This window comes from Phoca vitulina, unplaced genomic scaffold, assembly GCF_004348235.1.
Source record: "Phoca vitulina isolate PV1807 unplaced genomic scaffold, GSC_HSeal_1.0 scaffold9, whole genome shotgun sequence".
Classification (NCBI taxonomy): Eukaryota; Metazoa; Chordata; class Mammalia; order Carnivora; family Phocidae; genus Phoca; species Phoca vitulina.
The window spans coordinates 52,553,007-52,568,239 of record NW_022589712.1 but is presented as its reverse complement, the minus strand read 5'-3'; the positions used below and the strand labels follow the sequence as shown (position 1 = coordinate 52,568,239).

Below are 15,233 nucleotides of genomic sequence, written 5' to 3'. Positions count from 1 at the left end.
GAAATATATCATTGTCTTTCCCTACCCAGACTTACTATTGCACACTTCTCAGCAGACTTGTGAATGTCTAAAAACAAAACCTTACCCCAGAATGCTTCTGAGATAGGTCATTCTGCCTCATCTTTGATCCGGGCTGGCCCTCCTCATTTACACTGAGGCACTGGACTGGCTTTTTTTCACGGGGGGTGCAGTCAGTGTTAAGTGGGTCTGGACAAAGCTACATGTTCCATAAAGAACTGTGGAACGATCGGAATTGCTATTGGATGTCAGAGTGACCCATGCAGATTGCAGGGGGCAGCGTGGCTGGGAGAAACAACTCATGCTTTTCAAGAGGTATGTCAGATTGTCTCCAGGTCACTTGGCTCTTGACCTTCAGGACTGAATGAGGAGGAATCCCTAGACGGTTGGGCATTTGGGCCTGTGCTTAAGGAAGGTTGATGAATTGTACTAGGGAGAAGTCTGGGTGAGTCACAGAATGAAGCATTTAAAAAGGATAGGACTCAAATGAAAATAAAAATAAAAGGAACAGGATTCTTGTTCCCAAACTCAAGGACAGACTGAGAGGGCTAGACGTTGAGAAATGGAAAGATCAAGTGGAGATCAGGTCGGGAACATGACAGAGCTGAGGAATGCTGTGGGTGGGTAATGAGAGGACAGTGGAAGGCAGGCAAGGGTCAGGACTGCTGGACCAGGGAGGGAAGAGACTATCTGTTAGTTCTTTATTTCTCTCTCCACCGCCGTCTCCTTCCCAAAAAGCATTTGAACTAGTGGAATGGAGAAAAACAGAAAGGGGTAAACAAAGAATCACAGAGGAAGGAAGGAAGGAAGGAAGGAAGGGAGGAAGGAAGGGAGGAAGGAAGGAAGGAAAGGAAGGAAGGGAAGGAAGAGAAAGAAAAGAAGAAAGAAAAGGTAGAAACGAATGAGAAAGGATGGCAAAATCATGCTTATGTGGCTTTGAGGAAGAGTTATGGGCCCATGAGAGAAGAGGATAAGAAAGTACCTAGATGAGGTCAGACAGGGGGAGAAGCAGAAGCTACAGGTCATAAAACACAAGAGTGCAGAGCCAGCCGCCGCACTGGTCTTTGCTGAGAGTAACTACTGTCACTGCCTTTAAAGGTCACTTGGATGCCCCTTCCTTTTCCTGCTGAGGAGATGGGGGTACAGGGTGGGTAATGCAGAGAGTTGTTTCTTCTGCACTGCCCCATCATCTGCCCTCACAGAGTTATGTGGGACCCAGGGGAGATGACATGGAGAAGGTCCTACACTGGAGATGAGCTGTCCAGGTGTTCCTATTGCTTCTTCCTCCCAATTCCTCTGGATTTGGGGGCTCTAGGTATAAAAACAGGGTCTGTATACTTGCATATGCTCACGATATACTGAGGTTACCATGCCCAAAGATACAGCGAGATTACTTTAAAATGAACATGGTGGATGTTATACATCCCGATGATGCTGCCCTTCAAAGTCATCTATGCATTGCAGCTCCTTATACCAACGTCTGCCTAAGATATTTAAGTTGAGAAATGAATTGTGGCTGTTCTTGCTCGAAGTTTTGGACCAACTGAGGAAACACACAAGGAAAAGACAAACTAATGAGTATGGAGAGATGCCTTTTAAAATCTCAGATGGATTACCGGACACCACCCCAGTGGCTTTGGCTTGTTCTGAAAAGAAAAAAACATCCACTCCCAACGGACGATGGTACGCTTCCAACCACACTTTGAAAGGAAAGTGTTCTGGCTTCTAAAGATGACCCCAGAAGAGATGAACTAAAAAATATCTGGGCAGTGATAACATCCTTGGAACACGTGCCCAGGCTTTTAAAGGTGATTTCCTTGAAGGTGGAACACTCTAAGTTTTGGTGTGGTTATGAACAAAAAAAATGGTCCTATGATTGTTTTACATAACCACTTGGGAAAAGAGAGAAGTCCCAGATATTTCTGAATCTGCTCTCAAGGACGGAGATGGGTAAAGCATGGCAGAGGACAGGGGAAGGTTCTCTTCTATCCATCTCCTGCAGGCTGTGTCTTCTCGAACAGGCTTGCTGCCATCCGCATGTATGACAGAGCGGCTTGTGCGGGAGGCCCAGTTTGGCGGACCTGCCCTCTCCAAGGTGAGTGAGGTTCTGGGAGTGCGGGGGTCATGGAAAGAACTTACCTCCCTGTGCAAGTTTACCCATAGATGGAAACTACTCATTTGTGAGAGGTGTCACAGATTGTGAAGGAGGAGGAAAAGATGTTTTAAAGGTAAAGCTGTAAATACTACTCTCTAATGCTTGCAATAGACCACAAGGCCAATCGGAATGTGAGATCTTAAGACAAAGGGAGGCAAGTGAAATGCAAGTCGGTGACTGCAGAGGTTGGGAGAGCCAGGAAATAAAAGGCCACATGCTCTGCTTTGGCAATTCTCCTTTCAATAAAGATAATGGGGTTCAAAGAGAAATTAGTGGCTTTTTGACAAAAATATGAAAACTGGTCACACGTGTTCATTTAGTTCATTAACAAGGTGCCTTTTTTTATGGCAAGTGCTATGAAAGGTGCTAGCTAATATCTACTTTTTCCAAGCACCGAGATTTAAGTATTTTTATAGAGAATCTGCTCCATAATCCAGAATTTTATGTAAGTAAGCTACATAAACTCCATGTTTTATTTAGTTTGGGGTCTGATTTCTAAATCATTGCTAGATAGTTCTTCTGATTAAGACAAAATGTCCCAGAAAGCAAAATCTCCCTTTGCGATCCCTCTCAAACATCCCCCAATTCCCACTTCTGGTTGCATGAACTCACAAATACACACTCACTCGTGAATGCACATATAAGCATGAAATGTAACTTGGGCCTGGGGTCACAACTGTGTCACTCTTTCATACCTTCAGGGCAGACCATGTTTATTTTTCTATCATCGATTATAACTTATTTTTATCTAAACTAAAGCTTTCTTAGTTCATCATATCACTTATGAATACAATTAAGAGATAGGCCCTCAGCATCTCATGGCATTTTCTTCACAGTTAATGAAGTGCATGGTCTTATAGATCCATTCACACAAGCCTAGGTAACTCACATGCCTATGTGACCACAGCCAGATTCACAGCTGCACTGAAGATTCTCCCAGGACCCCTTTTGTGCATGTGTGAGGCCACAAGAATTTCGCTAGTTCTTCATGACAGGGCTGATGAATCTGATGGCCATGACCTAGCTAAGTTCTACATTTATATAAAGTGTCTGTCCCCTATCCTCATGTAGCAGAGCTAGGATCTACTTGCCAATGTCGATTTGTGTTATAGGTGCGGTTACTGCATGGGCGAGCTCTGTTAAAAAGAGAAAGATTGCAGAGTTGGCTTCATCTCAAACGTCTGTGTGTGATTCACAGACATCTGTGTCTCCCTGAGAAATAACTTTTTCACAACCAGAGCTGTCCAACAGAGAAACAAGCCACTTCCTATGGGAGTGAACTCCCCCTAATGGGAAGTAGTCGGGCACAGCTGTTTCTCAGGGCTGTGGGGAAGGCCATCCAGCGCTGGGTGGGGAGGCAGAGCCTTCCTGAGATTTGAGGATGCTACATTTATGATGGAGGCGGCGTCCAGTCACACGGGTGACGGGGAAAGGGCACTCCCTTCGGGTCCGCTCTTGCACGGTGAGCTGTTCGGAAAAGCAAGGCACCAGGTGTTTTCCAAAGTAGGATATAACGGAAGACGTTTGTGTTGGCCTTTTGAGTCAAGCATCGGTGCGTGGAACGAGCTCTAAGGCTCAGGTAATACGGTGGAACAACAGAGCAGAGCGTGGTGGGCTGGCAGCCCAGAGCAAGTCTGAGTGGTATACTGAGACCCTTTGGACAGAGAGATGCTGCAGTCCCCACACTGGCTGACGACGTCACTATTTGATCACCTGCTGAGCCACCTCTTCGCCTTTGGATGTGTCTCCACTCCTCTCCTGCCCCCATGCTCTTAATATCGACTCCGGGTACGGCATCCTCACCTGGTGGAAGGCGTCATTCTTAAGTTCTGCTTTCTGCTTTTCCCCTGGAGGAACTCAAACTCAGTGCTAAGTGAGGAGAACCGCCCTCAGGCTCTGTATGTAGGATTTGAAAAGCACAGGTCTGGGGGCCTGCTTGAGGAAGCAGGGAGTGAAGAAGAGCAAATCTTCCTCTAAAAATGTGCTTTTGCCCAGAACTGTTTCTAAGTTAGGGGAATTTCCTGAAGTCTGAGAGAGCCAGAGTGAACGTTCTTCTTAAGTACAGCGTTTTGGTGAAGTCCATGTGTGATAATACCACTGTAACCACAAAGGAATTTACCACAGGAAGTATCCCAGCTGTTGCTTATTAGCATTAGAACAAATTACACAAAGCAAATTGTTAGCAGACATGTTTCCATAATATTTAACTGGTGGCAATAAATAAGAGAGATTCTCTTTCAAGTAAACGTTAGACTTTCAAAAATCCAGCTTCCAATTGTCCATGAAGGAATCGTCTTCGATTGGGGTAACCACTGGAGGGAAGGACTCCTTGGAACCTGGGGCTCCCAGGGCTCTTCCCTGGACAGCACAGCCCGAAGTGGTGCTGGAAGCTGAGCGGCTGTGTGTGAGTGCAGCGGGGCGTCGGCCCTGGGGTGACATCACAAGATGGAAACTGGAATGGCGGCATCTCTAGACGTCTGACCATCTGCGGGATTCACCTCTGGGGTTCTCAAGTGGCCTTCTCATGCCACCGGGGATAGGGGACATAGCAAGACCACAGCAGAGCTGGGCAACCACTCGGTTCTTGGAGTGTGTTTATAACAAAAAATAAACCACATCCACCAACAGGCCTTCTTTCACTGCTTAAGAAAACATTGCAGCTTTACAAAGTTCATCTAGTCTCTCACAATCCCATGTCTTGTTATCAGAGGTTAGAAAAAAAGGTGAGTCCAATCTCTTCATCCTGTCACCCCTCTAGGGAAGAGCTGAAGAAGTGCCCTGTGAGAGCATTTGTCACCTGCTCACATGTACGAAAACCTGGCTGGGTAGAAATAAAGCAGAATACTTCCATCTTTCAAGACCTTCCGGCAGTGACTAAACTCCAGTCCTTGGTCACCTCCGGGCATTTCCAATTATCTCCAGAGATAGGACAAAATTCTCCTCAAGCAATCTCAAAAAATAATTTAAAAAATGACTTTAATTTTAAAAAGTAAGAAAGATTCCATACAGCACATAAATACAAAAATAGGTTATTGCAGCTTCAAGGGTTGGGATTGTGGGAGGAGGTGCTCTTTTATCGTTTTCCTAAGAAATTTATAGTTGTGTCTTCCTTCTCTCACCGGTTTCCTTCTCAAGCAAACCAACCTTAGCTCAGGACTCCTTCCCAATAGATTTAAATAGCGTATTTGGTTCTCCTGAGGAGCTCTTCGCTCCTTCCTGATGAAAGGGGAAAAACCTTGGCAGCGCTGCTGAAGAGAAATGGTGGGAGCCTGGTGAACTCTCTGGTGGGCACTAAACAAGGCGCTCAAGACGTCTGTTCCCCTGCCCCGCGGCTCCCCGCCCCGGGGGGGCGCTAGTCAGCACCTGAGGGAGGCCGGCCCAGAGCCCGGCACCGTCCCCAGCGGCCTCCAGGGCGCACCCTGCTGGCAGTAAAGGGGATACCTCGTCCCAACCGCCAAGAGCGGGTTCTGCCTCCAAGTTCCAAACTGGGGAGGCATTTTAAACCAAGCAAACCGAATAGCTGACACGCTCTCAGCCTCTTCCTTAGGCTCTTCCAACCACTGTGTTAGGGAACACACACACACACACACACACACCCTACATCTTTTACCTGAAGTCTTCACAAAGGGATTCATGTACTTATGAAATATTTAAAATGAATTTAGGCAATAGAATTGTCTCTAGATTTTTTTTTTTAAGTTTTTAACAGACACGGGTGATTGGATATGTCTGGACACGAACACACACACCCACACACTCTAATTTGGAATTATGCAAAACTATATCATTATTCACCACAACCTGAAACACAGCTACCGCAGTGGAATAACAAGTACCGTATCCTTACAAGTGTGAGGCTCCCGAAATAAGCTCACATTTGGATGAGAGTGACACACATGGCCTGACTCTTTAAGGTCCATTTAGAAGAAATGGCCTGGCATGTTTTACATTTGCTGAGCTATTTAGCTGCCTGGTTTGACAAGATTTTTGAAAGGGGTGAAAATTAATTATAATTGCAGTATTGCTACAATAATTTTGTTGGCTAATTGCATTTCAGTGCAAAAACAGGCAAGGAGGAATTTCCTCCCTGGGTTATTTTCTGATATGGCAGATTCATTTTAAGAGTAATGAGATTTTTAAAAAGTCAAACCTTAAATATCATGGCTTCAGCAATCTGTCCTGCTTAAAGTTTAATGCAAAATGAGATCGCACCTCCGTGAGAGCAGTTACACGTGAACATGGATCCAGTTTTCTCCTAGACTTGAGATGAGAAAAATCTCTCTCCCCCGGAAACTACTCAAAGTATCTCTTTGACATTGTTTGGGGATGATTTTAATTTGGGAGCACCAATGTTCATGCCTTTGTAGTGAGAGAGGCACTGGTGAGGGTGGGTAGGAAGTTTTGAAAGTCAACGAGGTATATGTTGATGAAAGAGGCATGACAAGTTTCAGAGGACTGAGCAAAAAACAGCGGATGGGCTGTCATGGGGGTTTCTGGATCTCACTATTTTCACACTGGCAGTTCTGAATACATAAACTAGCCGTGGCCTTTTGAGGGGACTGATCTAATTCCAGACCATCCATGAGCACTCATAATGAACAAACTTTGAGGGGCAGAGTCATTTTGTCACTTTAGAATCTTGGAAGACTCTGTCCCCGAGGCCTGATTCAAGGTAGTATCGTCAGGTGCCGAAAGCAACGGACACTAAGCCCTTCCGCAACCTGATGACCCAAGCTCGGTTCGGTGAGCAGGGGTAGGATGTGGTCCTCCTTCCCGTCTCTGTCATGCTTTAAGTCCAGCCACCATTTGTGTGCCTAAAAAAGGATTTTGCTAGGATGTGCTTTCTCAAATATTGCTCATCAAAGTGGGTCTAACAGCATGGCATGGAATCTTTCTTATGGTCTTCCTCTAAGTTCTAACCGATTTACAGAAGATCAGTATGCAAATCTAGCCTGGTTGGCCTCAAGGCTGCACAGCTCCTGTCCTGCACAAGGGCACCCGGTTGAGGGGGAGGGGGAGGAAGTCCCTCCCTGCTCCGTTCATCACCTGAGACCCCCTGCTCGGCTGCATCGCCGGAGAAAGGTGGCTTTTTCTAATTTGCATTTGGGCCAAGGGGGGCCCTGAGTTTTCTTTGATCCTCGCCCTCCCAGAGATTGCAGAGTCTAGTATTCATCTCCTCACCTCTAACACTGTGGATGTTTTTAAGGAAGAGGATATGCCCATGGCAAAGGTGAATTCATTTTGAAAATGTGTTTCCTCTTCAGCAAGGGAGGACGAATAAAAGAAAGAGGGAAAGAGAGGAAGGAGAAGGATAAAAAGAATGGAGATGAGGTTGCCCTCTGCCTCGTAAACTGGGGACCTGTCGTCCTTCCTTGGACACAGCTGCAAAGGGGTGAAAAATCGATTTTTTCCTATTACTCCCCAGCGAGGAAGGAAAACCTATTTGTAAATGGAATTAAACCCAATAACAGCATGTCTGTGTATTTGTTGAGAACTAGAAAAATTAGCCAGCGGTACAACTACACAATCCAGCAATGTAACAAGAAATCAACACTCTCCCATTTCAAAGCTTATCTGAGACACTTTTCTAATTTTTTTAAAGAAACACCCGTGGGCTAAACGTCACTAAGACTCTTCAGCGTGCCAACACATCAACACCCCAGTAAGGACTCTGAAAGGGAAGGAACTCCAAAGCCCCATCTGGGAAGAACATACTTCCAAATTTTTGCCTTTGCTGCTTGGGCATCTCAGTCAGTCAAAAATGACTGGATATGAACTAGAACGTTCTAGAAGATAGTTTCTTCCCCAAGTTGCAATCTGTGGTGCTGACTGTGGAAGAAATTCTCCATGTCTGTGCGCTAGATCTTGTTCACAGAGACCCTAACCGTCCACTGAGTACTAAATCAGCAGGCTGCCGCTGGGAGGGTCCTGAAACTTCATTAGCAGTCTGCCCTCTAGTGGGACAACACAGTACTTCGGATAACTAGGAATAGAAAAAGATTTTTTTCTTCGCTTTCAGAGAGCAAAAGAATTCAAGTTTTCCAGATAGTGCAAGGTGAGGAGGCATGTTTCCTCAGAAGACAGCTTCCAGAGCTGAATTAAGCAAGGCTCACAATGACAGGTCCCTGGGGCAGAGTTAAAGACAGGTGGTGCTATGGTGGAGTCCCTGTAGAGACAAAGGTCTTTCTTCTCACATCCTTGGAACCCTCCAGGGTTCTCCGTGGGCTGTAGCATTGGGTTCCCTGATCTCTCATCATAAAAATAGGACCCATGCTCAGAGCAACCAACCTATCAGAAATGCTAAAATAATAGGCTTTTCCATTATTTTTTTGGCAAATCATTAACACAGAGGAGCCTTTCAAAAGGGCCATGTTGAATTTTTTTAAAAGGCAGAGATGCACAAGTTTTATAAAAAGACCCAGTCTTTGTGGCTGTTATTTTTCAGCAGAGAATCCATTTTGTGATGGTGCTGGATGTTGGTAAGGCAGAAGATGATCTTGAGACCTGTTGTCTGGACTTCGCTTCTATCTTTGTAAAAACCTTCAGAATTTGGCTTGCTTCAGTTTATCAATATGGTAGCAGAGTTTCAGCGCGGGTCCCAGTTTCAGACCCAAGTACTTCATGATCATATCGCTCTTCAGCAACAAGAGTGCATTGCCATCAATCTCCTAGTGGAACAGGATCAGAAACAAGAAAATCCAGAAGATGGTCAGATTTATCAAACAGTGGCTACGGTTAACAGGGGGTCAGGGGATGAGGTAAGGGAATATGGATTCACTCAGGCACACATTCTCTTAGTCCCAAGGCAATATCTTCTTTTAAAAAATAAAGCAAACAAATACTGTGTTCCTCTTCCCATAATCTCCCTGAGGTCATATGACACACTGGATTTTTCAAATTCCTGCTCCCGATTGAAGGAACAAAACATAAACCCCAGTTATGTTCCCAATATGCCCCCTGTGATGTTTATCTCCTTATCTGCTTTAGGGCTAAAGGAGCAAAAAGTTTGCAGTGGACTTAATGTTTGTGTTCCTCACCCAAATTCAAATGTTGCAATCCTACCCACCCCCCATGTGACGGTATTTGAAGGTGGGGGTTAGGCCAAACTAGAAGGCAGGTCAGCCTGAGTTCAAGCCCCAGGCCGATGTGACGGTATTTAGAGGTGGGGACTTTGGGAGGTCATGAGGTCATGAAGGTGGAGCCCTCAGGAATAGGATTAGTATCCTTCTACAGCAAGATGGCAGTCTGCAACACGGAAGGAGGCTTCTCACCCTGATCTTGGACTTCCAGCCTCCAGAGCTGAGGAATACATTGCTCTTGTTCATAAGCCAGCCGGTCTACGGCCCTTTGTTATAGTAGCCTGAACAGACTAAGACAAAGTGTCATCCATCAGCTGGACCCCGAAACTAGCAATGACCCTTCCATTTCAGGTGCTGGTATGAGGCCTTGGTATTCTTTCCATCACCCTAATCTCTTGTTTCTTTTCTTGGTAAGCCCACCGACCTTGAGCTGATTACCAAATTGCTAATTACACTTGAGGGATTTCAGGTGTTTGGCCCTGTTAATAATACCAGGTGGCATACAACTAAATAATGCACCTGCTTCATCTCAGGGTTTAGCACAACGAACTACTAAGGGGATGCCAGCCCCTTGAGGTGGTGGTATCATTCCCATTTGTCTCTGAAAATGGTAACCCTCCAGAATGCATGTTCGATTCATGAACCTAGTAAGGCTCGGTTTCCTCACTCACCTATACTGTTATTTTCAGGTCACAAGAGACAAAGATAGTTTGGGTGCTCAGGTCAGGGGAAGAGGCAGTTACAGGACTCCTACAACTATGTGAGGGCCCCCCCGCCCCTCTCATGCATCTAGCCAGCCAGCCAGAAGCACCCACTTTGTATCACTCACTCTCTGTGTCATTGGCAAAATGGCAGAGTGGACAAATCTCATCTGTGGGCCTAATCTTCTCTCTTCCCCCCACCCCTTAGACTTCCACCATCCCCTACCACTCTGGAAGACAGCCAGACTCCTCCCACTCAGATCCGTCTCAACGTAACCCTCTCTGGGGTCCTTGTTCTCAAGGCCCCCCTGTCCAGTGACATCAGATATATCACTAATGAAATGTGAGGGTCGGGTTAGAGGAGGAGTCTCCCCAGATCTGAGAACATGGTTTCTATGACAGAATCACCAAATAAAAGTGAGACAGGAGGAGGAATCATGGTAACTGTGGTAGGCCAGAATGACGCTCCCTCCCTCCCCCCACAAGATGTCTACGTCCTGCTCCCTGAAGCTGGGAGTATGTTAGGTTACCTGGCAAAAGGCAATTAAGGTTGCTAATGAGCTGGCTTTAAAGTAGGGGGAATATCCTGGATTACTGGGTGGGACAGACAGTGTAATCACCAGGATCCTTAAAAGTGGAAGAAGAAATCAGAAGAGAGAACCGGAGTTAGCAGCCTGGGAAGGACTCAAATCCACCAGCCTGATGCTGCTGGATTTGAGGACAAGGGCCGAGCCATACAGGGCCAAGAAATGAGGGTGGATCCAGATGCGGGAAAAGGCAGGGAAACGAATTCTCCCTAGAGTTTCCAGAAAGGAATTGTCATCCCTGCAGACGCCTTGACCTCAACCCACTGAGACCCTGGTCAGACTTGTGACCCACTGAACTGGAAGATGATAAATCTGTGTTGTTCTAAGCTAGATGTTCGTGGTAACTGGTGACAGAGCAATGGAGAACTGACAGAGTAAGCTGGGCAGATGCAGTATTAATTACTACCTACCTAATTTTTTTTTTCATTTACTATCTTTATATATTTCAGATTCTCCTAGTTTTGTGAATTCGTGTGAACGAAGGCTAGCTAAAGCCAGGCACCGTGCTGAACACCTGACGGGCGTCTTCTCCTCGAATCCTCCAAGCAGCTTAGGAATCTGTGCTATTACAGTTCGCCTGGCATATTGTACGTGTGCTATAAATGTTGAATGACCAGCCAGACGGATGGATGGGCAGGAAAACAGGCCCTCCTAATAAAGGCCAAAACGAGGGAACAGATGGGACAAATATCCCTTCTTAAAAACAAAACGATGTGGTTGTTCTGCTCTGAGAAGCCCGTGGCTCCATCTGGCCTCCCTAGCACTTAGTTTAGCCCACCCCGTCCGCAGCCCCGGGGCTGCCTGACCCTCAGCCTCCGTGCAGCCCGCCCCCCCCACCCCTCCGGGGCCGGGCCCACCCTGCGCCTACGTGCTTTCTGAAGAGCTCCACGTGCGGACCCAGAGCCTGCGGGTCAGCGTCCTTCACGAACCAGACCACATCCTCCACAGTCCAGGTGCACGGGTTCCTGCTCCTCGGCCGCCTGGCGTCCTGCCCGTCGGGGGAAGGGCTCGAGGCTGGATGGGTGGGCACAGAGAAGAGCATGAGACACGGGGACGAGGGCCTCCCCGCCTCCCTGGTGCCGCCTGCTCCCACCTGGCCCGAGTGACCTTCTGCGCCAGAGGAAGGCTGGGAGTGGCCGCTCGCCTCGGGGGCCTGGAGCACGGGGAGGCCACTCCCGGAGGCAGAGCCTCCCATCCGTGCACAAGTCCTCTGTTCTCCCAGGGAGTAACGTGTTAGAAAATGGATCTCCTTCAACAGGCTGCGATTCTGATCCACGCTCGAGTTTTAAAAACCCCTCCTGCTCGGCTCTGTGTCAGAGCCCCTGGCCTCCTGTAGCCGGGTCCTTGGTGACCTGAGAAAGCCGGCTAAGATCAGTGTCCCTGTGGGCCCCTGCTGCGCTGGGGGGCAGGAACGAATGCAGCTCCTCCCTGCCTCCCCGGGGACACCGTGACCATAGAGAAGTGGCCGAGCTGAGGTGCATTTGGGTCCTTGTTCGTGGTCTCTGCCACCCACGCTTGGAACCCCTGTCTGTGAGGGCCCCAGGCAGAAAGGAGAGGTGGTCTTGCCGCTCCAGGCGTGCCCTGAGTGCCTTCACCACCCCCTGCTCTTCAGAGCACGTGCTCCAATCTACCCCCCAGCCTGGGAACCCCTTGACAGCCAAGGGCCTACTCCTGTGCCTGGTGCGTAGCTGGTCCTTGAACAACGATGACCGCAGGAGTTGCACGGTTGCATCCGTGAGTCTCCCGCATGGCAGGTTAAAACTCATCCTCCTTCCCCTGCACCAGCTTCCCCCTGCCCCTCAGGTTTCTGAAACCATGGTGATGTCTCTGCTTCTACCTCTATCTCTAGCATCCCTTATTCGCTCCCCACATGAATTATTCTAAAGCTCTTAGAAGGAAGCCTCTCACACAGGATCCTCCCTTCCATCCTGCTTCCCCTAGCTGGGAACCTCTTACCCAAACCCCTGCAACGGTTTTCTATGGGCATCCTTGCCCTGGGATCTCTTCCTTCAAGAGCAAAACTGTCTACTGCCTCAATGCTTTCCCCAGACCCTCTCTGTCCGTGCCCCTTGTGAATGTCCCTTGCCTATGCACAGACTCCAGAGTCCACAGTCTAGCTCAAGGTCAAGGACTCTCTTTGGTCTTAATAATATCTTTCCTTCTGAGACAGAGGGGAAGAGCTTTGGTGCCAGAGAGACCTAGGGACAAATTCTGGAGCCGTCCATTGCTAGCAATTTGACCATGACTCAGCTCATTGGCTGTAAAATGGCAACGCTGTCCTCCAGGAAGGGCATGTGTCAGGACTGAAATGGGATCAGGCCCAGCCCTAAAGCTACCATGCATCAGGTGCTCCCCAGAGGGAAGGAGGCACCCTGCCTGCCTCCACTGCCCTCCTGCACACTCCCATCCGGGCACGCTGACCAAGTGTCTCCCCAGCTTCCCTTCTCCGTCTTTAGCCGGTGCTTTCTGCTTTCCTCTAGAAACATTTACCCTCCCCTTTCCATAGATGTTCCACCAGCCATCAAAGCCCAGGCAGACCCTTCCCAGGCAGCGTGTCTGTGTCCTGCCATCTGGATGTCACCTTCCTTGGCTTTTAACCCCCACACCTTTGTTCTAAGATGCTTTCCACAATTGCCTTATGCTGCAGGTATGCATCCAGGCTTAAAAGTGGAAGAAGAAATCAGAAGAGAGAACCGGAGTTGGCAGCCTGGGAGCCACTGGAGCTGCCAGAGACAGAGAAGAGTGAAACCCAGTTGCGAATGGATGTGTAACTAAAGATGGCGCTGGTTGTTTCTAAGGTTGAGCTCCCATGCATCAGGAACAGAATGCCCAGTTAGGTTTAAGTTTCTTGAGGATGATCATTTTCATTCCCCCCAACCCCACCCCTACCCCATTCATTCCGTAAACATCTACTGAGCGTCTCTTCTGTACCAGGTCCGGGGCAAAGTGTTTGGTGAAAAACAGGATCCTCTCATTACAGGGTTTATAATCATTGGCTCCTCTCCAATTCCAAGTAAATGTGTTTGTAAATATGGGCTCAATATACTTTGTAGAAACAGTATAAATAACTCATACAAAAGCCTTGAGCAGGTAATTCTTAATCCTATTTTCAGGCCAGAAGAAAGCAGAGGCTCTGAACAATGAAGTGGTTTCCCTACAGAATAATTCTACGTCCAGAAGCCTTGGCTTCCATTTCCCTCCTCCAACCCCAGGGTGCGGTGGTTCCTGCTGGCTCTTTCTTGCTCCTCTTTTTAATGTGCTTGAGAAGGAAGGGCACAGTTCTCCATTAGTGCTGAGCGAAGTACAGCATCGCATTTCCACGTCTGCCCTAAAATCATAATGGTTTGCTTGAGAATTGGATTTACTTTGAGATTTCCCCTGCCTTTTCCTTGCTGGACCTGGAAGGGTCCCCTAAGGTGGGTTGGCACGGGGCATTTTGCTGGGAAACTGTTAATGCACCCTGGAGCCATCTGAATGCCAATGCATGCTTATTAGAGATGATTTCACTGCATTTAAAGACATCTGCACTCAACATGGGGACGAGGAATCACGGAAATCACGGAAATCGCATTCGCCTTGGAATCCGCCCCATCGGAGCTTCATTGCTAATCGGGGTGATAATAGATGCTCTGATTACAAAGGCTGGAAGTCTTTCGGTGCCAAGAATGATTTTAGAGTGTTCTGAGCAGAGGTCAAATCGAGTTTCCTGTATCTGACAGGAAGGGAGAATACCAGACCGATTCAGGGCATCGTCCCGGGGAGCCTAAGCTCCTTGAGCAAGGTCAGGGCACGACTTTGCCAGGGGCCGCGGTGGGAGGGGGGAGCAGGTTAAGCAAGAGGGGCAGGCTTGTCTTTATGAGGAGGCTCTCCAGGTGATGGCTGTGGACGGAGGCAGCCCAGTTGGAAAGCGGCTCCGCTCCTGGTGCCCGGTGCTTGCTGTGGGCATTTTTCACTTCTCCAGGATGGAGCGGCAGCAGCCAGGCCTGGCTTGGGAGCCTCTCCGAGGGGACCTCTCAGCCATACAAGACAGAGAGCAGCAGGAAGCCTTTCACACCTTGGGAGTTGCTCAAGATCCAAAGTACATAAACTCGCTGTAGAAGGAAGAGAAATGGAACTTTCCAGTGGCAGGTTTGTAAAGCGTTTGCAGTGGTGTGTGCTCACAAAGATAATAAATACGCCAGCCCCCCTCCAGTGGCTGTGAAGGTGTCAGGAAGACAGATGGGTCCGGCCTGACACAGCCAGGCCAGGCAGAGGTCATTGGACAGCAGTGAGACATGATGGCTGTGAAGAGAATCTTGCTCTTAAAGGACGAGGGTATGTGAAGTGCTCACCAAACGCCTTTCTGGGAAGGCAGCATTCTCCAGCTCAGGGAACTTTGTGTATGTCATGTGCCTTCACTGGAGCTGCCAGAGACAGAGAAGAGTAAAACCCAGTTGCGAATGGATGTGTAACTAAAGATGGCGCTGGTTGTTTCTAAGGTTGAGCTCACACGCACCAGGAACGGGATGCCCCTGAGTCAGTGCTTAGAGCAACCCCAGGCACTTGCACAGCCTAGGTCCTTGCACTACTGTCTGTGAGTCTCTGTGTCTCACACGTGCCCACAACCACACACATAATCTCCTTTTGCTCATTCATAATTCAAAGAAAACTTTTTAGCTAACAGTAGAGCCATGTGGAAAAATGGAATGAGCAA

The 15,233-nt window shown here is 48.1% G+C and overlaps 1 protein-coding gene across 1 annotated transcript in view; it reads right to left on the bottom strand.

Moving 5' to 3' along the window:
• Positions 1 to 905: 905 nt before the first annotated feature.
• Positions 906 to 15,233, bottom strand: part of SCML4 (Scm polycomb group protein like 4) — a 114,855-nt gene continuing 100,527 nt past the window's right edge. The window contains exons 8-9 of the mRNA XM_032408131.1: positions 11,409 to 11,554; positions 906 to 8,841 (exon numbers count right to left, since the gene is read on the bottom strand). Of these exons, the coding sequence (XP_032264022.1) occupies positions 8,716 to 8,841; positions 11,409 to 11,554 (272 nt within the window). The 3' untranslated portion in view covers positions 906 to 8,715. The remainder of the gene's footprint in view (positions 8,842 to 11,408; positions 11,555 to 15,233) is intronic.